The following is a 23,251-nucleotide window of genomic DNA, read 5'->3' as shown; positions in this document are numbered from 1 at the left end:
TCTGATGGACAGTATCGCTCCGCCCAATCTAATTCATCTTTTCCTTGGCCCCGCCCATCCCAGGCCTCAGAGAACCTGAGGGTGGGCGTGATGGAACCGCGGCCAACTGAACTCCGGCGGAGTGCTGTTGAGGCCGAACCAGCGCGCCTGGCGGTCTGTGAGTGGGCGGCGGGCGGCTAGGGGCGGGGCCTCCGCGATGACAGGCAGGCGGACAGCCCCGCCCCTCTCGTCCAGAGCGGCCGCGCCAGCGCTGGGGACAGCAGAAGTGAGTACGTGAGCGGCGCAGCAAGAACCCAGCTCGGACCCCGGACGGCGCGCGCACCCGGAGTCTCAGATCCGAGTCGGGCCCGCAGGAGACCGCTGGATTACTGTGCACACCGAACTACCACCACTTGCTCCCTCGCTTCCCGGCCCGCCTCCCCGCGTTCTCTGGCTCCGAGCTTTCCAAGCGCCCGGGATCCTCCTGGACCGGTCCGTCCAGATTCCCCCAGGACCAACCTGCCCGCTTACCCCAGGATCGCCCGGCTCAGGGCGCCGCCTGGGTCCCGGAGCCGCCTGCCTGGATTGCACCCTCTCCTTGCCTGGATCTCCTGGGACCGTGCGCGAGCCTTCTCGCGCCCGCCGAGCGGATCCTCCTGCGGGTGCCCGCAGCCCCGCCGGCGCGGCCCGGCGCGGCCCGGCTCGGCTCCCGGAGCCAGCCCCGGCCATGGCCCGAGCCCGCCCGCCGCCGCCGCCGCCGCCGCCGCCGGGGCTCCTGCCGCTGCTCTCTCCGTTGCTGCTGCTGCCCCTGCTGCTGCCCGCCGGCTGCCGGGCGCTGGAAGGTGAGCGGCGTCGGGGGAGTGCGTCCAAGGGTTAAGGTGTCCGGGGTCGCCCGAGCCGGGGCCGAGGGTGGGTCCGCGGTGTCGGCCCGATGCGGTCCAGGCGCACTTCGGAGGAGGCTCGGCCACCCGCACCCTCTCCAGAGGCTGGAGCTGGGGTGGCGGGGACGCCTTGGGCGCCGCCTCGTAGGCTCCAGCTGCCGGCTGTCTGCCGGTTGTGGGATCGCAGGCAGCTCGACCTGGGTGAGCGTCCCTGAAAACTCATGGCCCGGCGGTGAGCTTCTGTAGGAGTGCCGGGCACTCAGGACAGAGGAGCGGGGCCCTCCGCACCTCCTGGATGCAGGGAAGTGTGGGCGACCCCCACCAGGGAAGGCCGGGGCTCTAAGGCTGATGCTGGGCTCCCCAGGTTGAGGGGCGAGGAACCCCTTGGAGTTAACCGTGAGAGTGTGAGTGCGTGCACTCCGCTTTGTCAGGGGATGGCTGCGGGGATGGAGAGGCGGGAGCCTGTTATTGTTGACGGCTTACCCAGCGCCAACTACCCACAAGGTGCTGTCTGCACCGCCGTGGCACACTGCTCTGGCGCTCCCCCTCTGCCTTCTTGCAGGACCCCCACCCCTAGTGCTGGGATCTCCACCGAACTCCTGAGGTTGTGGGGTTTGTCTCAGGTAGAGCTAGGGCTGATGCCTTACCCATTATCCAGTGGAAAAGGCCAGGCTTCTCCGTGGGTTGCGTGAAACCTGCAGAGAGGGCTGCTGGGGGACTTGCTCCAACTTCCATAGGACTGTGCCTGGATGAACAGCCTAACTGGTTTTGGCCCCCGTGGGAGAGCTCACATACATCCACTTGACACAAGCCTGCGGGGACAGAGGTACTGACACCGGGCAAACAATAGGCAAGACAGACAGATACACATACACACACACACAGTTTTCTAAAATTTTTGGAGCCATTAAATGGGGGAAGAAAAACCTTCCTTCTGTGGAGGGAAGGACACCACAGACTGGGGGAAACTGAGATGACAGGCAGTACTTCTGTTTGGTATCTTTAACCGATCTAGTCACTTTCTTAGTTTAAGAACAAAAACATGAACTCTGTGTTTGTTCACATGTTCACAATCGGTAAACTTGAAGGTCGGAAGGAAAAAAGAACAGAGTTACAAGAGAAAGGCATCTTCTGGTGCTTTTTCATTTTCTCCAGAAGAAAAAAAACAAAACATTCTTCTGAATCCCCATCGTCTTTTATCTCTGAGCGCACTGGTGCTGACAGACTGATTCACACGGGTGGACAGATGCAAATCCAGACAGACACACCGAGGTCGCACCCACACTTGGCGCACACTCACCCACACGTGTGTGATAGGATCACAGGCGTGAGAAACCAGTGTGGAGCTTTGTTGTTGATCGCCTCAAGGGTGTGAGCCTGCTGGAGTTCTCAGGTCTGTGTCTTAGCCCAGGAGGCGACACCGGCACACGCGCTTCCGGGGGTGCTGTGTGTGCCAGACCCCAGAGCCCTTGTTGTGGGGTGCGGTGGGTGCTGATGCTGAGAGTGGGGCGAAGGGGCGTGGTTTGGGTCAGGTGAGCAAGGGCTGCCTGAAAGGGCTCACCCCCTTCCTCCTTCCCTCCCTGCGGTCCTTCTTCCTCTTTCCCTTCCTTTATGTCTCTTTTTCACTCCTCACAATCTGCTGGTCCCTTTAGACCCTAGCTGGCAGGCCCTCGCTGGGAGCTGGCATCCGGGCTTCCAGGCCCAGGACGTGAGGGGCAGACCAGGAGGCAGAAGCCTGGTGAGCTGCAGCAGCCCAGGAAAGAGGGCAGTGGGGCTGTGGCCCCTCCTCTGTCCCTTCCTCCCTCAGCTGTGAAGTGAGGTCTGGGGCTCTTCCCTGACTGTGTGGGTGATAGCTGGGAGGCCAGGCCAGTGTGGGGCACTCCTAAGAAGGTGGCAGTGCCTCCCAAGTGTGGCTTTCATTAATTCCTTCATGTTTGCCATATTTCAGAATTTAGGGTCTTCAGTTAGTGTGAGAATGGAAGAAAGAAGAGAGATGATGCCTCGGGCGCTGACTCCAGCCCAGTGGTCCCCCTACCCACCATCCTGCTCTCCCTCACTGTGACACTGGATAGTAGTGGGACCCACCTCCTAGGGGGTGTTATGAAGATTGAATCCTTAATGTGTGTCAAGTGCTTAGCACATAGCTATTGTTATTCAAGGATTAACTGTTGTTATTATTATTACCCTAGGGTCTGCTCCTTGGGGAGCACCAGAAAGTGCAACTGGTGTATACACTTGCCCTGCAGGAGGGAGCTTAGAGGAAGCAATGATGGGGGGAGGAGAAGTTGGTCTGGGGAAGTTGCTATCCTCCCTCCCCCAGCCTCCATGTCTCTCCAGCTTTAGGAGGGAAAGGATAGGGGTAGGAAGAGACTTGACCTTGACTCCTGCCTGTAGCCCATCCTTATTCAAGAACTTGAATGGGGATGGGTAGATCTGGGGGTCCTGGGCTAGGCCAGAGGGCAGGGCTAGGCGGGACACCCAGCACCGAAGATCTCTTCAGCATCTCCAAGCTTTATGGGTGGAGGATCTCACCCCTTTACTCCAGCCTTCCCTTTGGTTTTGCTCGTATTTGGTTTGCCCTTGGCCTCTGGGGTCGTTATACTTAGGCCAGGTTCTTGAGCTGTGGGTGCTGTCCTTCATGGTCTCATTGGTTAGATGCCAACTGGCACCTAGTTGCTCTTCCATCTACACACTTGGGGTTCACCAAGGTTCTGCCTCCAAATATTTCAGTTTTCCATGAGGATAGAGCCAGGGTCCTTGCTTGTCCTCCTTGGTTAAAGAAACACCTTTCTTTGCCCTCTGATTGATTCCCCCGCCCCCAACACACACACAAATTGCCCTTGAATTTACCCGCAGTCACGAATTTACCCTCAGTCATGGGGAAACAGGGCCACCTGGTTGCTCACTCTTCTTTCGTATCATGTTCCCCAGTCCCCCAAGCCAAGATCATTCTCGCCTCGGGGATCATGAGTGGAGTCCAGTAGGTGAGCAGACTAGGTACCGGGAGTGGGATGAAGAAGGTTGTCCAGACCACAGGGTCCTTATACCTCAGATGGGATGGGGAGGTCCCTGCTAGGAAGAGACCCTTTGGAGAAAAGAGAAACAGTTACCAGATATAAGAGGTGGGGACTAGTCGGCCTTCTCCCAGGCAAGCCCTGTTGCTGCAATGGAAGACTCTCCCTGGGGACAGAGGCGTGTGTGAGTCCACCTCTTTCTCGGCGGCAGTGACCACTGAGGAGGTGGCAGCTGAAAAGTGACAGCGGGCCGGGCTTTCTGTGGCTTTCCCATGTGTTTGAGTGGCCTCTGGTGCCCCCCACCCGTCTGTCTGGAGCTGGCACTTCAAAGCTGTGATGAGGGACAGTGGCAGGTACTCGAGGGAACCAGCTTGCCCGTCACCGTCTTCCCTTTAACCAGAACTGCCGCCACCGCCGCCACTGTGGCCTCAGCGGCAGTGAGCTAACCCAAAGCTGCCATGGGCAAGGCCTCTGCCACCCGGCCTTCCACTAATTAAACAGCATGAAGAGGCTGAATCACCAGGCCTGCATAGTTTGAAAATTGTAGCCCTGCCTGTTGTGCTGAGTCAAACTGGTTTGTCGGGATTGGGCAGCTGGGGGTGGTGGGGAGGGAGACTGGGTACAGCTAGGCACCTGATGGGGTGGGAGAGGCCCCCTGCCCCGAGGGCTGGCCCTGGCACCCGGTCTCCTGTTGCCTCTCTGCCCTTAGACTCCTGGTCAGACCGGCTGTGGCCAGGATCCCAGGGAAGCCTTTAAAGGCGAGCTGTGCATCACCCTTCTGGCTGGCTGGCAGGGCCACGACTGGGGTGGGGGCCATCAGCCCTCTTGGTCGCTTTAGTCGTGTCCGACTCTTTGCAACCCCGTGGGCTGTATAGTCCACCAGGCTCCTCTGTCCATGGAATTTTCCAGGCAAGAATACTGGAGTGGGTAGCCCTTCCCTTCTCCAGGGGACCTTCCCAACCCAAGGATCAAACCCGGGTCTCTTGCACTGCAGGGTGGGGGCCATGGATGAGCACTCAGGCATTTGGGCTCCTGCCCCTTGCTTCCCCCTCCCTTCTTCTCCCTCTCAGGTTTATTTAATTATAAATCCCCGTGATCCGAGGGGAAGAATGAAAAACAAAATGTGTTCCCTGTTCGGAGATGCTCCCCTCCCCTCTGACCCAGACCTGAAGGCCTTGGGGCCGTGGCAGGGGGAGGGAGAGGAGGTCCTCCAGGGCCTATGGCAGAGTCTGCTTCAGATCCCTTCCTCCTTGGGCTGACCACCCTGGGTGTGCAGGTTGGTACACGCACGTGCACACGCTGAGACGCAGGGGAGCGGCAGGAGGGGAGAAGACAGGACAGATCGCTCAGGTTGGTTGGCTGAGGTAGGGATCCCCCACGGAAGAGGGGGACCAACTCTGAAGGAGTCTCCCCCTCTCTTTGCAGGAAGGGTCCTGGGGCGTGCCTTCTTGCTCAGATCCTGTGTCTGCCCTCCTTCCCCTGCACACTCTGTTGGCCCAGTCCAGGAGGGTGACCTTTCCTGCCACCTCACAGTCCGTGGTCTGGAGTTTGGGCTGGTTGTTTCTTGCTCCTGTTCTCTAGATTGTTTTTTATTCTCTGGGTCTCACTGGCACACCGAACTACCACCACTAGCTCCAGGTGGGGTGCTTTGTGTGATTTGGGGCTTGGGGATGCTGTGGGATCTAGTAGCTCCATAAAATCATGTGCCTCTGGCCCTTCACTAGGGAAGGTGCCAGGCTCCCCCCCGCCTCCCCGCACCAGTATGGCCTAGTGAGACCCTTAGACACATGCTGGTTGCCCATGATGTTCTCCTCCTGGGCCCCCAACTTGTGCATGGACGTGTTACCCGAAGCTCCTGAGGCTGCCTGCCTTCATCCTGGCACCCCCAACCTACCACGGCCCCAGAGCTGGGGATGGTACCATTGTGCTAGCAGGGAAGTGGCCTGCTGCTTGGGCAAGGGCTATACCTGGGAGGCTGCACCCTGCCACACCCAGAAGCACCTTCATGCCCCTGCCCCAACCCCAGCCTCGTGACCTGTGACAGCTCCTGCCTGGGCCCCGGTCACAGGAAGCCAGTCTGGGGCTTGTTCCTTCCCTGTGCCTCTGGTCAAGGCTGACCCAGTCTCTCTGCTTCCTCAGCAGAAGAGTGCCCTCTCCCAGCTCTTCTCCATCTCGCTTGAAAACTCACCTCACAGAAAGAACGGGCTTGCAGGATGTGTGCGTGTGGCGTGTGCATCGATAACGCACCTCCGAGGCTTTACGCCACCTCTGGATATTGATACGTTACTATGGCTGCATGCTTCTGTGGGATGTTTCAGTGCAAGTGGGCATCTGTGCGTGTGCAGGTGATGCTAGCTGCCTATGACTGTGTAAGAGCATGTCACGGCGTCTGTACAGGCAAACTGGTGTTTGTGTTTGCACTTGACTACACTTAAGACTGTGACGTGTGGTTGGCAATAGCGTGCGGCTGGGTGTGTAGGGAGAACGCACTGTTGGCTGCACACGCCCTCGCGGGTGCATATGTCTCAGGAAATCCGCACATATGAAGGCTGAGAGAGTGAGTCTTTGCCTAAGGCATGCCGAATCTGTGTGTAGGAAAGATTCATTGTATATGGATGTCTCAGGAAGACTGATCTGTTTGGACCAGATGCGTCCGTGTGTCTGTGAAAGGCAGACTGTGTGTAAAAGCGTGTGTGTGTTTGCGGGTGCCTATGGCTTTGTGTGTTTTTGTCCACCATATGTGGGACTTGTCGCTCTTTAGCCCCAGTGGTGGGAAGGCGCCCAGCCACTAAGAACTTGGTGAAGTGTGTGCCTCTGTGTGCACAAGCGAGAGCCACACAGCTGCTGCCACGTGGCCATTCCCGTTGGCCCCATGAAACCTGAAAGGGGTGCTGCTTTCCTTCTGAGCATTGAAGCCCCAGTCCCAGAGAGTTCCAGAAAGGCCTGGTGGCCACTTCCTCTGCTTTCTTGCAGGGGGGTGGTGGTGGTGGTGGGGTTCCCTGACCAACAGAGCCGGTATCTGCAAGTGTCCACCGCCCTCTGGTTTCCTTCCAGCAGCCACCTGGTGAGACAGAAGCGGGTGGGCGTGAGGTGGGCAGCTGGGGAGACTGCGCCTTCATTCCTCTTTTGTCCTTGTCCCCTGTACCTGTATCCGTTACCCCAGCAAGTGTGGACACACACACACCCCCTACACATAGGAAAGGTGGGTTCTGGAGGGGTGAGTCTCTCCTCCTCAACACCACAGACAGATTCACCACCCCCCTGCTACGTTCTTCCTGAGGCTGGGACACAGGCACCTCAGGGTCTCCCTCCTGCAGGAGGGAGTAGGCCCTCCCCCTCCCCCAGAGAGCAAGCCCCTCCCCACCGGGGTGACCGAGCCCTCCCTCAGGCACACATGACTCGCAATCTAAGTCCTCTCCTCATTAATGGGAAAAATGTGCCGAGATTGAGCGATGGCCAAGGCTGAGCGAGGGCCAAGGGCCGATCCCCCCGCCCCCTCCCTCTCTCGCTCCCCAGAAATTAAACAGAAATGAAGAGCCTCCCCCGGCCCCCTCCCCAGCGCCCCCTCCCTGCGCCTCTCAGAGCCAGCGCAGGGCTTGTTTTAAACTGTGGAGGAATCTGGCTTGGAGGGGGGAGGGGGCTGAATATTTGGGTTTAAACAGTTCCAGATGGGTTTGGCACAGGCTGAGCAGAAGGAAGTGAGGGAGAGGGAGGAGGGAGGCAGCTCGAGGGAGCGGTGGGAGCCCTGGCCGGCTCGGCGGCGGCGGGCAGCGGGCAGCGGGCGGCCCTGCAGGCGGACTGGCTGGGGGAGGGGGTGCACTTGGCCCGTGGCTCCCAGGCGCTCCCAGGGACCGCAGCACTCCGGGCTGCTGGCTGGGGAAGAGGCTACTTGGCAGCTCCCTCTCCGCGTCTGTCTCCTTGGGCCTCCTCGTCTCCCCATCGCGCTGTCTTTTGTAGTCCACCGCCGGCCATCCCGGCTGTCTGGTCCTAGCCCGCCGCCCCGCACATCCCTCCAGCTCCCAGCTCGGGTGCCGCCCACCATCCGCCCGCTCCGCCCCGAGCCCCGCCGGTCTCGCTCCCTGCCTGTCTCTGGGCCCCTGCTTCTGCCCACCCCTTCTTCTCGCCCCGACCTCTCCACCCCCGCGCTGAACGTCGTCGGTGTCTGTCTGTCTGTCTGCCAGAGGGGCCTGTCAGGCCACCGACGACGAAGCTGGGATGGCTCAACCCTCAGCCCGGCCCTCCAGGGACCAGCTGCTGCTGCAGGAAGGAGGAGGGAGCCGTGTTCCCAAGTGAATGGCTGCTGCTGGCGGCCCCCTTTGCCTCACGTGAGGGCCTGGGCCCACAGCTGCCTCCTCCACCGTCCCCAGCTCAGACCCAGACTGCAGGAAACTGGCGAAGACCACAGCCGGGAGTCTGTAGGGTTTGGGTCTTTCCCTTCTCCAAGTACCTCCAGCCTGCCCCCACTGTTGATGTAGAGGCCCCCAGGAGTTCTGGGGCAATCCTGCCCCATTCCAGCTTGGAGTTGAGAGGAGAACCACTGGCTGTCTTCCAGGCTATGAGAAAAGACTCAGGACCTCTTTCCCACTCCTAGGTCTAATGTTGGGGTTACACTGTTGAGAGAAGAGTTGTTAAGCCAGAACCCAGATCCAGTTCCTAGGGGAGCAAGTTTATGTCAGAAGCATTAACAGACCCATCCTATGGCCAAGCAAAAGGAAAGAGACAAAAAACCCGAACCTTAGAATGGGACTGGTGCCGCAACAAAGCCCCTGACCCTGGATACACAGAGGAAGGCATCTAACACTGGCTTGGGGGTTCAGGGTAGGCTTCTTGGAGGAGGTGACAGCTTGGTTGAGACAAAGTATTCACAGGAGCTTTCCAGGCTTTCTGTTTCCCCTTTACAGAAGGGCATATTGCAGTCACAGTACCCTGGTTAAGAGATTGGTTGTGGAGTCAGACTTGAATTTAAGACACGTTTCAAAACTTTTCACCTCAAATTCTAGCAGTTTTACCTTAGGTCCTATATATATTGTACTTGGGCTTCCCTGGTGGCTTAGACAGTATAGAATCTGCCTGCTATGCAGGAGACCTGAATTCGATCCCTGGGTTGGGAAGAACACCTGGAGAAGGGAATGGCTACCCACTCCAGTATTCTTGCTTGGAGAATCCCATGGACAGAGGATTGGGCTACAGTCCATGGGGTTGCAGAGTCGGGCACAACTGAGCGACTAACACTTTCACCTTTTTCACATACTGTATCCAGGCATCAGTTTTCTCATCTGTAAAAGGGATACACCAACAGTGCTTTTATCCAAGGATTTTATCCAGGAACAACTGAACTAGCTCTAGAGGAGCTGGCTGGGCCTTGGCGGTCCTCACCCCATTCTCAAAGAGCATTCCTGTCCTGTCCGCCAGAGGTGGTTTTGTAGGAGGCTGGGTGGGTGTGAGCTGTGGCCTGCGACTATTCTCCCATTCCCCTGGGCGTGTGTGGGGTTGCGCCTTTGTGTTGGAAATGGAGTCAGGGGAGGCCTGGGCAACAGGGTCTGAAGCACACGGCCCTTTGTTCCAGGATAAAGGCCCTGCCAGCCCCTTTGTGTGGAGATTAGCAGAACCTGTAGGTGTGTGAACAGGCCCTGGCTCCTGCCTCATTAACCCAGACCTGGGGTCAGCAACTAACACCCACTCCCAGCTGGCCCGACAAGACATCTTTGAGGCTGTGACATCTCTGGGAGTAGCTGCAGGGTCTCCTCTGGGCCTGGGGAGCTGAGAACTTTGGGAACCTGGGAGTACCTGGTGGGAATTGATGTCTGGCATCCTGGACTTTCCTGGGCAACCTCTTTCTCCTTATCCTAAGCTTGGCCCCTGACCTTTTTTCTCTTATTGCTTCCACAGAGACCCTCATGGATACAAAATGGGTGACATCTGAGTTGGCATGGACCTCTCATCCAGAAAGTGGGGTAAGACCTCCTGTCCATTTCTCCTGAGTGTTGCTTGCCAGTTAGCCCCTTTGCCTCAGCAGGGCTGCCTCTGTCCCCTACTTGTCAGTTTCCCCACCTAAGGTATCCGCATCGTCTGCACCTGTCACCTTCCTCCTTGTCTGCTGGCCCATCTCTGAAAATGTTTTCATCTCTGACCCTTCAGCCTGCCTCTGTCCTTCCTCCCACATACACACCATCTTTGTCCCATTCTCCTTCAGCCTGTCTTCAGCCTATTCCCATCCCTTTCTACCTGACAGCCCTTTGCATGTCTGTCATCTCCCTCCTTCCTGGGTCCTTGGGAAGAGCACTGGCTTGGGAACAAGGAAGCTTTGGTTCCAGATCTCTGACTTGCTGTGACTTTGAGCAAGACAGTTTACCTTTCTGGGCCTCCATTTCTTGAATGTTACATTCCTATAGTCCTTGACATCTCTAAAGTGTTCTAATTGACCTCCCTCGATGGCCTTCACAACTGTACTAAGTTCTGGAACACTGGGTTTGGGTGACATTACAGATCGTCAAGTCACCAGACCTGATTCTGTGACCTTGGGCAAGTCCCTGCCTTTGTGAGTTTTGGCTTCCTTGTCTCTGGAGTGGGAACAACAGATGTATCTTCTTAAGGAACTGTGAAGGTTAAATGTGATGGTAATAGTGGTAATCAGTGGTTTATTGGACTTATTTAATTCCTCACAGCCTCATTTACTTTCAATCAGTCCCATTTTATAGACAATGAAACTGAGGCATAACGATAATAAGTAATATAGCTGATACCTACAAAGTACTTATCCGGTGCCCCATTCTAAGTGCTTTATTCAGTTAAAGTCATTTATTCCTTAAATATCTTTACTCTTACCATGTTCCAGATGGGGAAATGGAGGCCAGGGAGCTTAAGTGACTTACCTGTAGTCACACAGCAAACAGAGAACTGAGACTGGAGCCCACTAGTCTATATGCTCAGCCACTGCACCACGGAAGCATCTCTGTGAAGTAAATATAACAGATCAGATCTGGGCTTGTGATAGACACCCGGCAAATGCTGGTCTCACTGTCCGTCTTTTTCACTTGCACAGTGGGAAGAGGTGAGTGGCTATGATGAAGCCATGAACCCCATCCGCACGTACCAGGTGTGTAACGTGCGGGAGTCCAGCCAGAACAACTGGCTTCGCACAGGGTTCATCTGGCGGCGAGATGTGCAGCGGGTCTACGTGGAGCTCAAGTTCACTGTGCGGGACTGCAATAGCATTCCCAACATCCCTGGCTCCTGCAAGGAGACCTTCAACCTCTTCTACTATGAGGCTGACAGTGACGTGGCCTCAGCCTCCTCCCCCTTCTGGATGGAGAACCCCTATGTGAAGGTGGACACCATCGCACCCGATGAGAGCTTCTCCCGGCTCGATGCCGGCCGTGTCAACACCAAGGTGCGCAGCTTTGGGCCGCTCTCCAAGGCTGGCTTCTACTTGGCCTTCCAGGACCAGGGCGCCTGCATGTCGCTTATCTCTGTGCGCGCATTCTACAAGAAGTGTGCGTCCACCACCGCAGGCTTTGCACTCTTCCCTGAGACCCTCACTGGGGCTGAGCCCACCTCACTGGTCATTGCCCCTGGCACCTGCATCGCCAACGCTGTGGAGGTGTCCGTGCCCCTCAAGCTCTACTGCAACGGTGACGGGGAGTGGATGGTGCCTGTGGGCGCCTGTACCTGTGCCACCGGTCACGAGCCAGCCGCCAAGGAGTCCCAGTGCCGCCGTGAGTGAGGACTGGCCTGGGGGAGGGGAAGGAGGACAGGCCCAGGCCACTACTACCCACTGCCCCCTACCCACCACTTTCCTACCTGTCAGATCTGGGGCAGAGGGAGGAAAGGGAAGAGGGGTATCAGGTGCCAAAAATGTTGTACAAGAAGGGAGATGAGAGAAAATGAGGAGTGACACCAGGATCATAAGAGAAATAATGAAACTGAAGAGAGAGGACCCTGATGCTGGGAAAGATTGAGGGCAGGAGGAGAAGGGGACGAGAGGATGAGATGGTTGGATGCCATCATTGACTCGATGGACATGGGTTTGGGTGGACTCTGGGAGTTGGTGATGGACAGGGAGACCTGGCATGCTGTGGTTCATGGGGTCACAAAGAGTCAGACACGACTGAGCGACTGAACTGAATTGAACTGAATTTGAATACGTATCTTACATACATAATAAAAAAAAAGAAAAAAGAGAGAAAAGAAACCATGGGGAATCCTTGACAAAGAGGCACCTGGAGAACATGCTCAGAGCCTCGTGAGCCCGGCAGAGATGCCCTCTTGTCTAGGCCTAAGTGTATGTGTCACTCAGAAATATTAGGTGGGCCTTGGAGCTCCAGGAACCTCATGCTTGGCCCTTTAACCTGGGGGTCTCGTCTGCATCTTAAGATGCTACACTTATAGTACAGAGATCAGAGGCCCAGTCTCTGAACTCCTGAGTTCTGACTCTGCCACTTACCACCTGTGAGACCTTGGGCAAGTCACTGAACTCTTGAACCTTGGTTTCCTTATTATGTGCAAAATGGGGGCATTAGTGGTGATTCCTTCATGGAGCTGTAATGGGGCTGAACTGAGTCAATGCATGGGCGCCCTTGGAACAGTGCCCGGCACATGGGGAAGCAGAACACCATGTTAGTGTTTGCTGTGACTTGCAGGAGTCCTGGGATGCTGGGGACAGGGATTGTTTTGTCCTTAATTCATATACAAGAGCAGGTTTCCCAGGTGGCGCAGTAGTAAAGAATCCACCTGCCAATGCAGAAGATGTGGGTTTGATCCTGGGTTGGGAAGATGCCCTGGAAATGGCAACTCACTCCAGTATTCTTGCTGGGGAAATCCCATAGACAGAGGAGCCTGGTGGGCTACAGTCCATGGGGTTGCAAAGAGTCAGATACGACTGAGCGACTCAGCACATGCACACGCAGGCATACAACGAGGAGGTTAGGGTGTCTGTCTCTGGTGGCTTGCCAAGACTCATAAGACCTCACAGTGTACTAGACTTTCCAGCTATAACCCCTGTTCATGAGAGGTTCTCTCATCTGAGCCTCACCACAATCTTGTATGGTAGATTCCAGTTACCTCTTCTGTTTAGCCAGTAAGGAGACTCAGAGGTTCTGCTCTCCAGGCCTCATGGTGAGGAATGTGGGCACTGGGACCACAGCCTCATTCAGCTGCTGTTCCATGTGTGTCAAGGTGCTGAGGGCCTTGTCTGCCCTCCTGGCGTTTGCAGCCTGAAGCGCCAAAGGGTGGGAGCCAGCTCTTAGCACAGCCCTCGGTGTGGGGGCGCTGGTGGCCCAACCTGGCTGTGAGGCTTCATGTCTGTGCTGTCATGGGAAGGTGAACGGTGCCTTGCCCGGCGCCTCTCCACTTTACTATGGGAACCTGCCCCCAGACTTCCTCCTCCTAAGTGGAGAAAAGGGGTGGGGGGTGATGAGCCTGACAGCCTGAAGAGGGGCTAACACTCTGCAGGTCCCTGGCAGGAAATGCATGCTGGTTCCCATGGCAACCAGGCTGGCCTGGCCCCTGCCCCCTCTCCCACTGGCTCAAAAGAGCTTGGATGGAATAACACCTTAGTCAGGGGAGATTAAACCCCAGAGAACGCATAGCTCCAACTCCGGGCATCCCACACTCAGGATAACCTTCTAGAAAGCAATTGTGTATGGACAGAGTGACCATATGTGTTAGTGTGTCCAGGGCAAGCCTGGTTTACTCCCATCAAGCTATCGTGATTATTACTTGTGACCCCTTTCACTCTTAAAACAGTCCAGTTTGAGTAATAAATCATATGGCCATCATAGATATAGGGGAATCTCTAGAAACCCAAATCCAGATAGAGGTGCCAGGTGTTCAGGCACCGAGCTCTGGGCTCCCTCTTGGGATCGGGCTTCCTCTTGTGGACACTTTGAGGCCTCTGAACTCCAGGTGACCTCAGCCTTCCTGCCTGGTTTCTTTCTCTCCTTTTCTCACCGCTTCTCAGCACCCACCCCTGCCCAAGGGCCGAAAGGAGCTGCTGCCCTGCTCCTGGTGGGCGGGGAGAGAGGTGGGCCGCGAAACTCAGAGTCCCTACCGCTGGTTGTTCTGGAGTGTTCTTGAGGCTCTACAGGAGTAATTGTCCTTGAGTTTCAGGGAGGGGTGGGGGCATCCCAGCAGAGTAGAGGATGCTGCCAGCCTGCTAGCGGTCTCTTCCCAACCCCCTCCTCTTCCTCCTCCTCCCTCTCTCTTCCCTGCCTCGACAAGTCCAGGCTGTCCAGGTGATGGAGCTGACGTCTTCTTCCATGAGGCCCCAGGGGTTGGGGTGGGGGAGGGGTGGGGAGGAATCCGCTGACGTGGGGTTTCCACAAGGCAGAAGGGCCTTTTGTAGCTGCAGCCAGAGTTAGGCAATACCAGCATGGTCCGCACAGTCTGGGAGGTGGAGGGGCCAAGACCTGTGCTGGGGAAGGGCCAGATTCCCATGGAGGTGTGGAGGGTTGTGTCTGCAGGGAAGGGAGCTGAGACTTCCATCCTCTTCTCCCCCACAGCCTGTCCCCCCGGGAGCTACAAGGCAAAGCAGGGAGAAGGGCCCTGCCTCCCCTGTCCACCCAATAGCCGCACCACTTCACCAGCCGCTGGCATCTGCACCTGCCATAACAACTTCTACCGCGCAGACTCCGACTCCGCAGACAGTGCCTGTACCAGTGAGTGGTGGCGCGTCCTCATGTCCACTCCAGGCCTTCCCTCTGCGGGCCAGGCTGGGGATGCCTAAACAGTCTCTATGAATACCTCCACTTTCCAGATGGGGACACTGAGGCTCAGGGTGGGGGTTAGATGTTGTGTTCAACATGGCGCAGGTAGGAAGTGACCAGCCCCTGAGCCAGAATCCAGGTGAACTGAAAGGCTTAGCTCTCCACCAATACTTAATAAGCATCTACTAGCTCCTAGCTGGGTATCAGGAACTGTCTAGGACCCTCCAGTTTACTGCTGCTTCTTCTGTCTAGGACTGCTATTCTTTTGGTCCAGCTCTAACCAGAGAGGGGGCCTCACATCCCTGGGGTAGCCTGGTATTCTGCTTTCTCTCTGCTCTGGCCTTTGGTGCCAGGCATTGCCAGGCACCAGGAATGATGCAGTCAACCGTCCTAGGAACTTGCAACCTGGTGGGAGAAACAGATGTGGAAACAGATAACAACCGTATAATGTGCTAAATGCAAGGCTGGAGGGATGCCCAGGAATGGTTACGGGAGTACAGATGGGGAGAGGATGAATCAAGGAAGGTTTCCAAGAGGAGGTGACCTCTCAAGTTGAGCCTTAAGGGCCAAATAGGAGTGTGAAGAGGCATAGGAAAGGTATTCTGCATATGAAGGCAGAGGCAAAAGCAGAGGTAGGAAGCAGCTTGGAGAACACAGGCACTCTGGGCAGAGTGTGGTCCCGGGACTCCAGCTTACCGCTCTCCCCCTTATCTTCCCCACAGCCGTGCCATCTCCGCCCCGGGGTGTGATCTCTAACGTGAATGAGACCTCACTGATCCTTGAGTGGAGTGAGCCCCGGGACCTGGGTGGCCGGGACGACCTCCTCTACAATGTCATCTGCAAGAAGTGCCATGGGGGCCCCGGGACCATGACCTGCTCACGCTGTGATGACAACGTGGAGTTCGTGCCTCGGCAGCTGGGCCTGACCGAGCGCCGGGTGCACATCAGCCACCTGCTGGCCCACACGCGCTACACCTTCGAGGTGCAGGCGGTCAATGGCGTCTCGGGCAAGAGCCCTCTGCCCCCCCGCTACGCGGCTGTGAATATCACCACCAACCAGGCTGGTGAGGAGGGCACATGGGAGGGTAGGGCCTGGTTCATCTTCCCCCACCCAGAGCGGAGTTGTCTGGGGCCTGCCCTTGGACCACCGGGGGGCTCCTGGGAACTGGGTCCTTGGGGAGGATGCCAGAGCCCGAGAAGCCGGTGCTGAGCCCTACCCCTTCCCTAGCCCCCTCCGAAGTGCCGACACTACGCCTGCACAGCAGCTCCGGGAGCAGCCTGACCCTGTCCTGGGCACCCCCAGAGCGGCCCAATGGAGTCATCCTGGACTATGAGATGAAGTACTTTGAGAAGGTCAGAGCCTCACAGGGCAGGAGGACGCCCTGGGGCAAGACGATCACCCCAGATAGTGTCGGGGGCCCCTGGGAGGGAAGCTTTGAGTACTGAGGAGGGAGGGCAGGGGCCAAGGGACGTCAGGACCCACTGAGACTCAGTGTCCTCCTGGTGTTGCAGAGTGAGGGCATCGCCTCCACTGTGACCAGCCAGAAGAACTCCGTGCAGCTAGACGGGCTGCGGCCCGACGCCCGCTACGTGGTGCAGGTCCGTGCCCGCACGGTAGCTGGCTATGGGCAGTACAGCCAGCCAGCCGAGTTTGAGACCACGAGCGACAGAGGTACGCGCCCCCACTCCTGTCCCCGCCCCGCTGTGCTTGCCGCCCCTCCACTCACCTGGGCCTCCCCTGTCTGCAGGCTCCGGTGCCCAGCAGCTCCAGGAGCAGCTCCCCCTCATCGTGGGCTCAGCCACGGCTGGGCTGGTCTTCGTAGTGGCCGTGGTGGTCATTGCTGTCGTCTGCCTCAGGTACTGATGGGCCCAGGGGAGCATTCCTTTAGTGCCCTTGAGCCCTCTCAGCGCATAGGTGACCATCACCCACAACAGACCTGGAACCACAGCCTTCCTGGGCCCAGGGTATCATTGCTGGAGAGGCCCTTTCCAATCCACACCCATGTCTTCCTTCTATCCCCTCCCTGTCCCCAGATTCCTTCAGGGATTGAGTCCACTGAGCCCCTTGCACACAGACCCAGGGGCAGCTGTAACATGGGACCAGGCACTGGGCCGTCCCCTGTTGCACTCTGCCCCTCCTATGAGCCCAAGGGTTCCTGAACGGAGGGAGCTTGGACTTGTCTCAGTGCTCCCCTCTCCCCTTCCCCCTAGGAAGCAGCGGCACAGCTCTGATTCGGAATATACGGAGAAGCTGCAGCAATACAGTGAGTCTGTCTCCTCATTCCCACCTCCCAAAGCTCCCTTGGTCCCTGCAGGGCTTGGGAATACCCTCTTCCCTGGCTGGGACTTCATTCCTTTAACTCCTCTCCTGGCTGCCCCGTCCTGCTTCCAATTAAGTGCCATTTCCTGAGCCCCTACCTCACTCCCGCTAGCCCCAGAGATGAGTGAGATGTGACCCCTGTCCTCAGGGGTAGTTAGTCTCGTGAGAAAGACATCATACATACACACAGGAAACTATGAGAGAACAATTCAGTGTTAAGTTGGGGGTTCCTGCTACAGAGGGCAGTGAGATTTCAGAAGAGAGGAAGGCTTCCTGGAGGAGGTAGCCTTGGGCTTAGGTGAGCCAGGTGAGATTTAGCGGGGTTTAGAGAGGTGGAAGGGGGAGCATTCTGGGCTAGAGGAGCCTCTGGAAGGTAGTGGGTGGGGTGGAGAGAGTGCCCAACTGTGGGGGCAGTGAGAAGACTGGTTTGACAGCTGCTGGGAAGCCAGGCTGGGTAGTTGCAGCCAGTCCTTAGAGGGTCGTGAAAGTCAGGCAGAGGAGTTTGGACTTGACTGCACCATAGGTAATCTGAAAGGCTCTCAAGCTGGGGAGCAATACAATGAAAGTATTGTTGTAGGGAGACAGGTATGCGGGCTAGATAGGTGAGAAGTCCAGAGGCAGAGAGCCCAGCTGGGCAGCTATTGGCAGTAGTCTGACGGCCTGGCAAGGGCAGGGGCAGAGGGAACGAGGGGAGGGATGGGTCTGAAACAGGCTTTGACGTGATGAGAGATGAGGGAGAAAGGAAAGAATACTAGGTGTCTAGCCTTTATGGTTGCTAGTTCTCACCAAGCAGACAGTGGTGGGGTGGGGACGGGGGAGCCCTAGCTTCATCAGAAAGGAATACAGAGCAGGCTTAGCAGGGAGGTTGGGAATGTGCTCCTATGGGGGCGGGGGGTAGGGAGGAAGACTGGGGCAGGATCTGGGTGGCAGAGTTCCCTCACTGTCCTCAGCCCAAGGATCTGGCTCCCTCTCATGCCCACCTTTTCTTCCTCTAGTTGCTCCTGGAATGAAGGTTTATATCGACCCCTTTACCTATGAAGACCCTAATGAGGCTGTGCGGGAATTTGCTAAGGAGATTGATGTGTCCTGCGTCAAGATTGAGGAGGTGATTGGAGCTGGTGAGTCTGTTGGGGCACACAGTGGGGAGGAGAGGCTGACAGTTACCCCTGAGGGAGGGTGGAGGCCAGTTAGGTACAGAAATAGCTTAGTACCTGTGCCCTGTGCTCTGCAGGGGAGTTTGGAGAAGTGTGCCGGGGTCGGCTGAAACAGCCTGGCCGCCGGGAGGTGTTTGTGGCCATCAAAACCCTGAAGGTGGGTTACACGGAGAGGCAGCGGCGGGACTTCCTCAGCGAGGCCTCCATCATGGGTCAGTTTGACCACCCCAACATAATCCGGCTGGAAGGCGTGGTCACCAAAAGTCGGCCAGTCATGATCCTCACTGAGTTCATGGAGAACTGTGCCCTGGATTCCTTCCTGCGGGTAAGAACCCCCTTCCACTCCCTAAGAGAGCTTGGTTGGGTAAACCACCCGCTCCCACAAGTCAGACAGACCGTATACAAGTCCAAATATTTGCTGAGGTAGCACAGTGCAGGGAGAGAGCTGGACATTCAGAGCCAGGAAGACCAGAGTTCTCATCCTGACTCTGCCCCCTGCTGCCTGTGTGACCTCAGGCTTTACTTAACCTCTCTGAGTCTCAGCTGCCTTGGTTGTAAAATGAAAGTGGAATAGCTCTTTGGGTGCTCATGGGGGTTAATCAGGTGATATATACAGACGCTGGCCACACAGGAGGGCAGCTTCTTACTCTCAGAAGTGGATGTGGTCAGAGGGTAGACGAGGCGTGTGGTCTTGAAGGACCTGGGAAGGTGGGCAGGCAAGGAGGTCTTGGACAGAGCCGGGGCCGGGCAGGAGGGGATGGGCTGCCTCCTGAACCTCCTCATTGTCTCCAGCTCAACGATGGACAGTTTACAGTCATCCAACTGGTGGGCATGTTGCGAGGCATTGCTGCCGGCATGAAGTACCTGTCCGAGATGAACTACGTGCACCGAGACCTGGCTGCCCGCAACATCCTCGTCAACAGCAACCTGGTCTGCAAAGTCTCAGACTTCGGCCTCTCCCGCTTCTTGGAGGATGACCCCTCTGATCCCACTTACACCAGCTCCCTGGTACAGGAAGCAGCTGGGAGGGAGACTGGGGGCGGGGCCAACCAGGCAGGGGCTCGGGGCTGGGGACCAGCCCCGAGACATAGGGTGAAGGGCGTGTGCCCCCCTCACCAGGGCGGGAAGATCCCCATCCGCTGGACCGCCCCAGAGGCCATAGCCTATCGGAAGTTCACCTCTGCTAGTGACGTCTGGAGCTATGGCATCGTCATGTGGGAGGTCATGAGCTACGGCGAGCGACCCTACTGGGACATGAGCAACCAGGATGTGAGTTGGACCTGCCAGAGCGCTCGGGTGGGTGGGAGCTGCTGGGGAGCCGAGTGGTGGCTCACTCCAGGGTTCCTGGCTCTTGGCTCAGGTCATCAATGCCGTGGAGCAGGATTACCGACTGCCCCCACCCATGGACTGCCCCACAGCACTGCACCAGCTCATGCTGGACTGCTGGGTGCGGGACCGGAACCTCAGGCCCAAATTCTCCCAGATCGTCAACACCCTGGACAAGCTCATTCGTAATGCCGCCAGCCTTAAGGTCATCGCCAGTGCCCAATCTGGGTCAGTACCTCAGCCTCTGCTCCCGAGCCAGCAGCCCTACCCTGCTTCCCCCGACATCAGGACTCATCAGGTCCCCTCTTCTTCCCACAGCATGTCACAACCCCTCCTGGACCGCACAGTCCCCGACTACACCACCTTCACGACAGTTGGTGACTGGCTAGACGCCATCAAGATGGGGCGGTACAAGGAGAGCTTTGTCAGCGCGGGGTTTGCATCCTTTGACCTGGTGGCCCAGATGACTGCAGAGTGAGTGTGTCTCACATTTGGAGGGCTGGGGCTGGGGACTCTGAGCTGGGCCCAAGTGGTGGGCAGGAGGGGAGGCGCTGACGCTGCCCTTGGCCCCTCTCTGCAGAGACCTGCTCCGGATTGGGGTCACCTTGGCGGGCCACCAGAAGAAGATCCTCAGCAGTATCCAGGACATGAGGCTGCAGATGAACCAGACGCTGCCTGTGCAGGTCTGACACCCGACTCCCACTGGGTGTGTGCCCCACCAAGGACCGTGCAGGAACTCCGACCAGCCGATTGGACTTTTGGACTTTTGGATGCCCAGCCTTAGGCTGTGGCCCAGAAGATGGAAGATTGGGAAAGGCCCAAGCTGGGACTTCTCCTCCAGGCCTGTGCTCCCTCCCCAGGAAGTGTGCTCCAAACCTCTTCATATTGAAGATGGATTAGGCGAGGGGGTGACGACCCCTCCCCAGCCCCTCGGGGCCCAGGCCTTCCTGCTCACCAGTGGGGGGATCCCCACCACCTCAGACTTGGCTGTTCGTCAGTGCTGGAGGTCCTGGCATGGTCAGGTGGGGAATAAGCCTGGGTTCCAGGGCCCAGCCCTGGCAGGGGTCTGGCCCCCCAGGTAGGCAGAGAGCAGTCCCTCCCTCAGGAACTGGAGGAGGGAACCCTGGGAATGGGGAAACGTAAGCCCCCCCACCAGAAGCCAGCTGGCACCTCCAGTTTGCACAGGGACTTGTTCTGGGGGCTGAGGGCCCTGCCCCACCCCCGCCCTTGGTGCTGTCATAAAAGGGCAAGCAGGGGCCAGCTGAGGAGCAGCCCCTTGCCCCCCAGAGACTGACTCTCAGAGCCAGAGGTCGGATGTGTGTGTGTGTGTGTGTGTGTGTGAGTGTGTGTGAGAGCGTATGTGTGCATGCACTGGCCTGCACAGAGAGCATGAGTGAGTGTGTAAAGGCTTGGCCCTGTGCCCTGCCATGGGGCCAGTTGGGCCGTCAGCGGAATAAAGGCAATAAGATGATTCTCTTGCCCCTCCTCATTCCACCTCCCAAATTCATGGCCCCTCAGCCCTGGCCCTTCAGAATTCCCAGGAGTCATTGGGAGGCCAAATCCAGGCTTCTCCAGGCTCAACTTCCCTTTTGTGTTTCAGCCTTATTGCTGAAACTAACTTCTTGGAAGTGGGGTGATAACAGTATAGAGCAAACTCCCCCAGAGCTCCTTCCTTCTAAGGCCCAGGCATTCTCATTCCAGGGCTGTCTGGGCAGACCCTCAAGTCTGGATGGTGTTTTATAGATCGAGCGCTTTCACACTCATTGTCTAGAAGGAGCTGGGGGTAGAGGGAGCTGATCAGCTCCCAGGGTCACAGGGCCCAGGACAAAGAGGATGGGACCCCACTGGTGTTCAGACGCAGAGGGCAGCCCTTTTCAGCAAGTGTCAGCGGAGAAGTGTGGCTACTCTTTACTGAACAGTTACCATATTCCTGGCACTGGTCTAAAATGCTCCATTTATACATGGATCTTATTTAATCTCACAACAACTGAGCCAGGGAAGGAAGTATTTTTATCTCTTTTTTACAGAGGAGGAAGGGGAGAGGTTAAGTAACTTGCCCAAAGTCGCTGAGCCAGTAAGTGAGGCCCGAGGCTGAGATTCCCACCCTGAGACTGCCTGCACACTTGAAAGGTTCAGAGGATAAATAACCAGAACCAGGGAGAGGGTTAGGAAAACAGCTTCTGGAAATAAATGTCAAAGGAGAAAGGGGGTGGAGTGGGAATGGGAACTCAAGAGGCCCCTTAGATGCAGAAACGTGTGTGTTGGTGGGGGGTGTTGCATATGCAGTGACTTTCCCAGTGTCAGAAGGAGGGAACCTTGGGCAGTAAACTTCTGTGGTGCATAGAACAGGTTTCCAAGGAACCTGCCCATCCCAAATTAGAGTCTGGCTGGACCTGGTAGGGAGTGTAGGCAAAGCCTTGTGGATCTCCTGGTTCATACGGAGCAGTCCCGCACTTCTTTCCAGGCAGGTCAGAGCTCCGGAGCGGAATTCTAAGTGGGGGCAGTAGCTAGGGTTTGGCGATGCTGAAGGTCTGCAGGCAACGGGCAGCTATTTCAAGTGCAGGGGGCCAGACCCCGGGAGGCAGACCAGGCCGGCGAGTGTGGAGTTGGTCCAAGGAGGAGGTTGGGGCATTCGACCCGCCAGCCCAAAGCCTGACAGGGAGACTGGCAGGAGCCGCCCCGCCCCTCGCCGCGCGCTCCCGCGCCGGGGCTGCGCCGGTAGCGCGGCTCCTTAGTATTCCCCCCGCGGAGCCCAGCGGCGCTGCAGAGGCTGCCCGGGGGCGGGGCGCCCCGCGAGGCTCAGGCCCCGGGCGGGGGCCGGGGAAGCCTCGGGGATGGGGACCCGGTGGGACGGAGCCCTCCTCTCTTCCCTGGCTGGGAATTCTGCCGAGGGCGGGGGCTAGAGGGGACGAGGTGGGGGACCCAGGCGCCGCGGCTGTCATCGGCGCGAGGTGTGGCGGGCGGCCAGAGGAGGCGAGGCGGTGTTGAGTGGCGTCCTGCGCATCCTGTCCTGCGCCGCATTCCCGGGCTGGGGGCTCAGATAAAGGGTGTTCCAAGCTCCTGCCCAAGTGTCCCCTTCCTACTCTCGAGGCCCCGGGATGGGGGAAGGTCCGTGGCCCGCGTCTCCTGGAGTGACCCCTCACTTATTCCTTCACTCTAATCATTTTAGCGGGACTCTGGGATGGGGGCTCGGCCCGAAGAGGTAGGGCATCGCCGCAGTGGGTAGGCAGAGAGGGCGGGGCCGTGGGCTTGGAACGCCGAGGGAGGGGTGGGGTCTGGGAGCCGCACGGTGAAGGGGTACTTGGTGGGTGCTGCGCTCCAGGACGAAGATTTCAAGGGTGCATAAAGTACTCTATTGAATGTGCCTTGTGCAGCACGGGACACATACCTCCTTTCACTTGTGTCCGGATTTGTTACTCCCCTGCAAGCACACCATGTCCCCATGTCACGTCCTTACCCGTGTTCTTACGTCCCGTTACAATACCCTGCCGGGCCCCACCTCCCAGCCCACACACCCTAAGAGCTTCCCACGATAGAGAAGAGGTGGGGGAAGGGATGCAGAAAAGGGAGAACAAAAGCCATCCCCTTCGTTGAAGACTCCTCCCCCCAGTGCATTCCTACCTGGGCCGCCTAACCCTACTAACAACCTGTGTCTCCCTGGGGGCTGAGATGAGTCCTCAGTCCTTGAGCAGTGATGTAGAGGGATGGGGCGTGGTTAGGGCATAGGAAATATGAGGATACTCAGGAGGAGTCTGGCTTTCCTAGGGGCAGGGGAGGAATGAGGGTTAGTGAGGTCTTGATCTGGTTAGAGTCTTCCTTAATTAATTACACACTCCTGGGGGCAGAACATTTGATCTCCCAAGCTAGTGCTTGA

General features: G+C 57.5%; 1 protein-coding gene across 3 annotated transcripts; it reads left to right on the top strand.

Annotated features, from left to right (window-relative positions):
* Nucleotides 1-242: 242 nt before the first annotated feature.
* On the top strand, nt 243-20,848 carry EPHB3 (EPH receptor B3). Of its 3 annotated transcripts, XM_055408903.2 has the most exons (16): nt 244-821; nt 9,764-9,828; nt 10,917-11,589; nt 14,374-14,529; nt 15,300-15,641; nt 15,806-15,930; nt 16,090-16,249; nt 16,326-16,434; nt 16,789-16,841; nt 17,893-18,015; nt 18,129-18,376; nt 18,844-19,059; nt 19,171-19,320; nt 19,412-19,605; nt 19,696-19,851; nt 19,958-20,848. In XM_055408903.2, exons 1-16 carry the CDS (start codon nt 707-709, stop codon nt 20,064-20,066), a joined length of 2,994 nt encoding a protein of 997 aa, XP_055264878.2. In that variant the 5' UTR covers nt 244-706; the 3' UTR covers nt 20,067-20,848. The 3 variants fall into 3 exon arrangements, with proteins under 3 accessions (XP_088694642.1, XP_088694641.1, XP_055264878.2); XM_088838516.1 differs by having other exon boundaries at nt 243-821; nt 19,412-19,851; XM_088838515.1 differs by having other exon boundaries at nt 243-821; nt 18,844-19,320.
* Nucleotides 20,849-23,251: the final 2,403 nt, after the last annotated feature.

This window comes from Moschus berezovskii, chromosome 1 (assembly GCF_049115385.1).
Source record: "Moschus berezovskii isolate FMDL1 chromosome 1, NW_MosBer_1.0, whole genome shotgun sequence".
NCBI lineage: Eukaryota > Metazoa > Chordata > Mammalia > Artiodactyla > Moschidae > Moschus > Moschus berezovskii.
The sequence above is the reverse complement of the archived record's forward strand: the minus strand, read 5'-3'. Positions and strand labels throughout refer to the sequence as shown.

Coding starts and splice junctions, on each gene's coding strand:
- EPHB3 (XM_088838515.1), top strand. CDS start 707: ATGGCCCGAGCCCGCCCGCCGCCGCCGCCGCCGCCGCCGCCGGGGCTC. Junction 18,016..18,128: donor TGAGGAGGTGATTGGAGCTG/GTGAGTCTGTTG, acceptor TGTGCTCTGCAG/GGGAGTTTGGAGAAGTGTGC. Junction 18,377..18,843: donor CCCTGGATTCCTTCCTGCGG/GTAAGAACCCCC, acceptor CATTGTCTCCAG/CTCAACGATGGACAGTTTAC.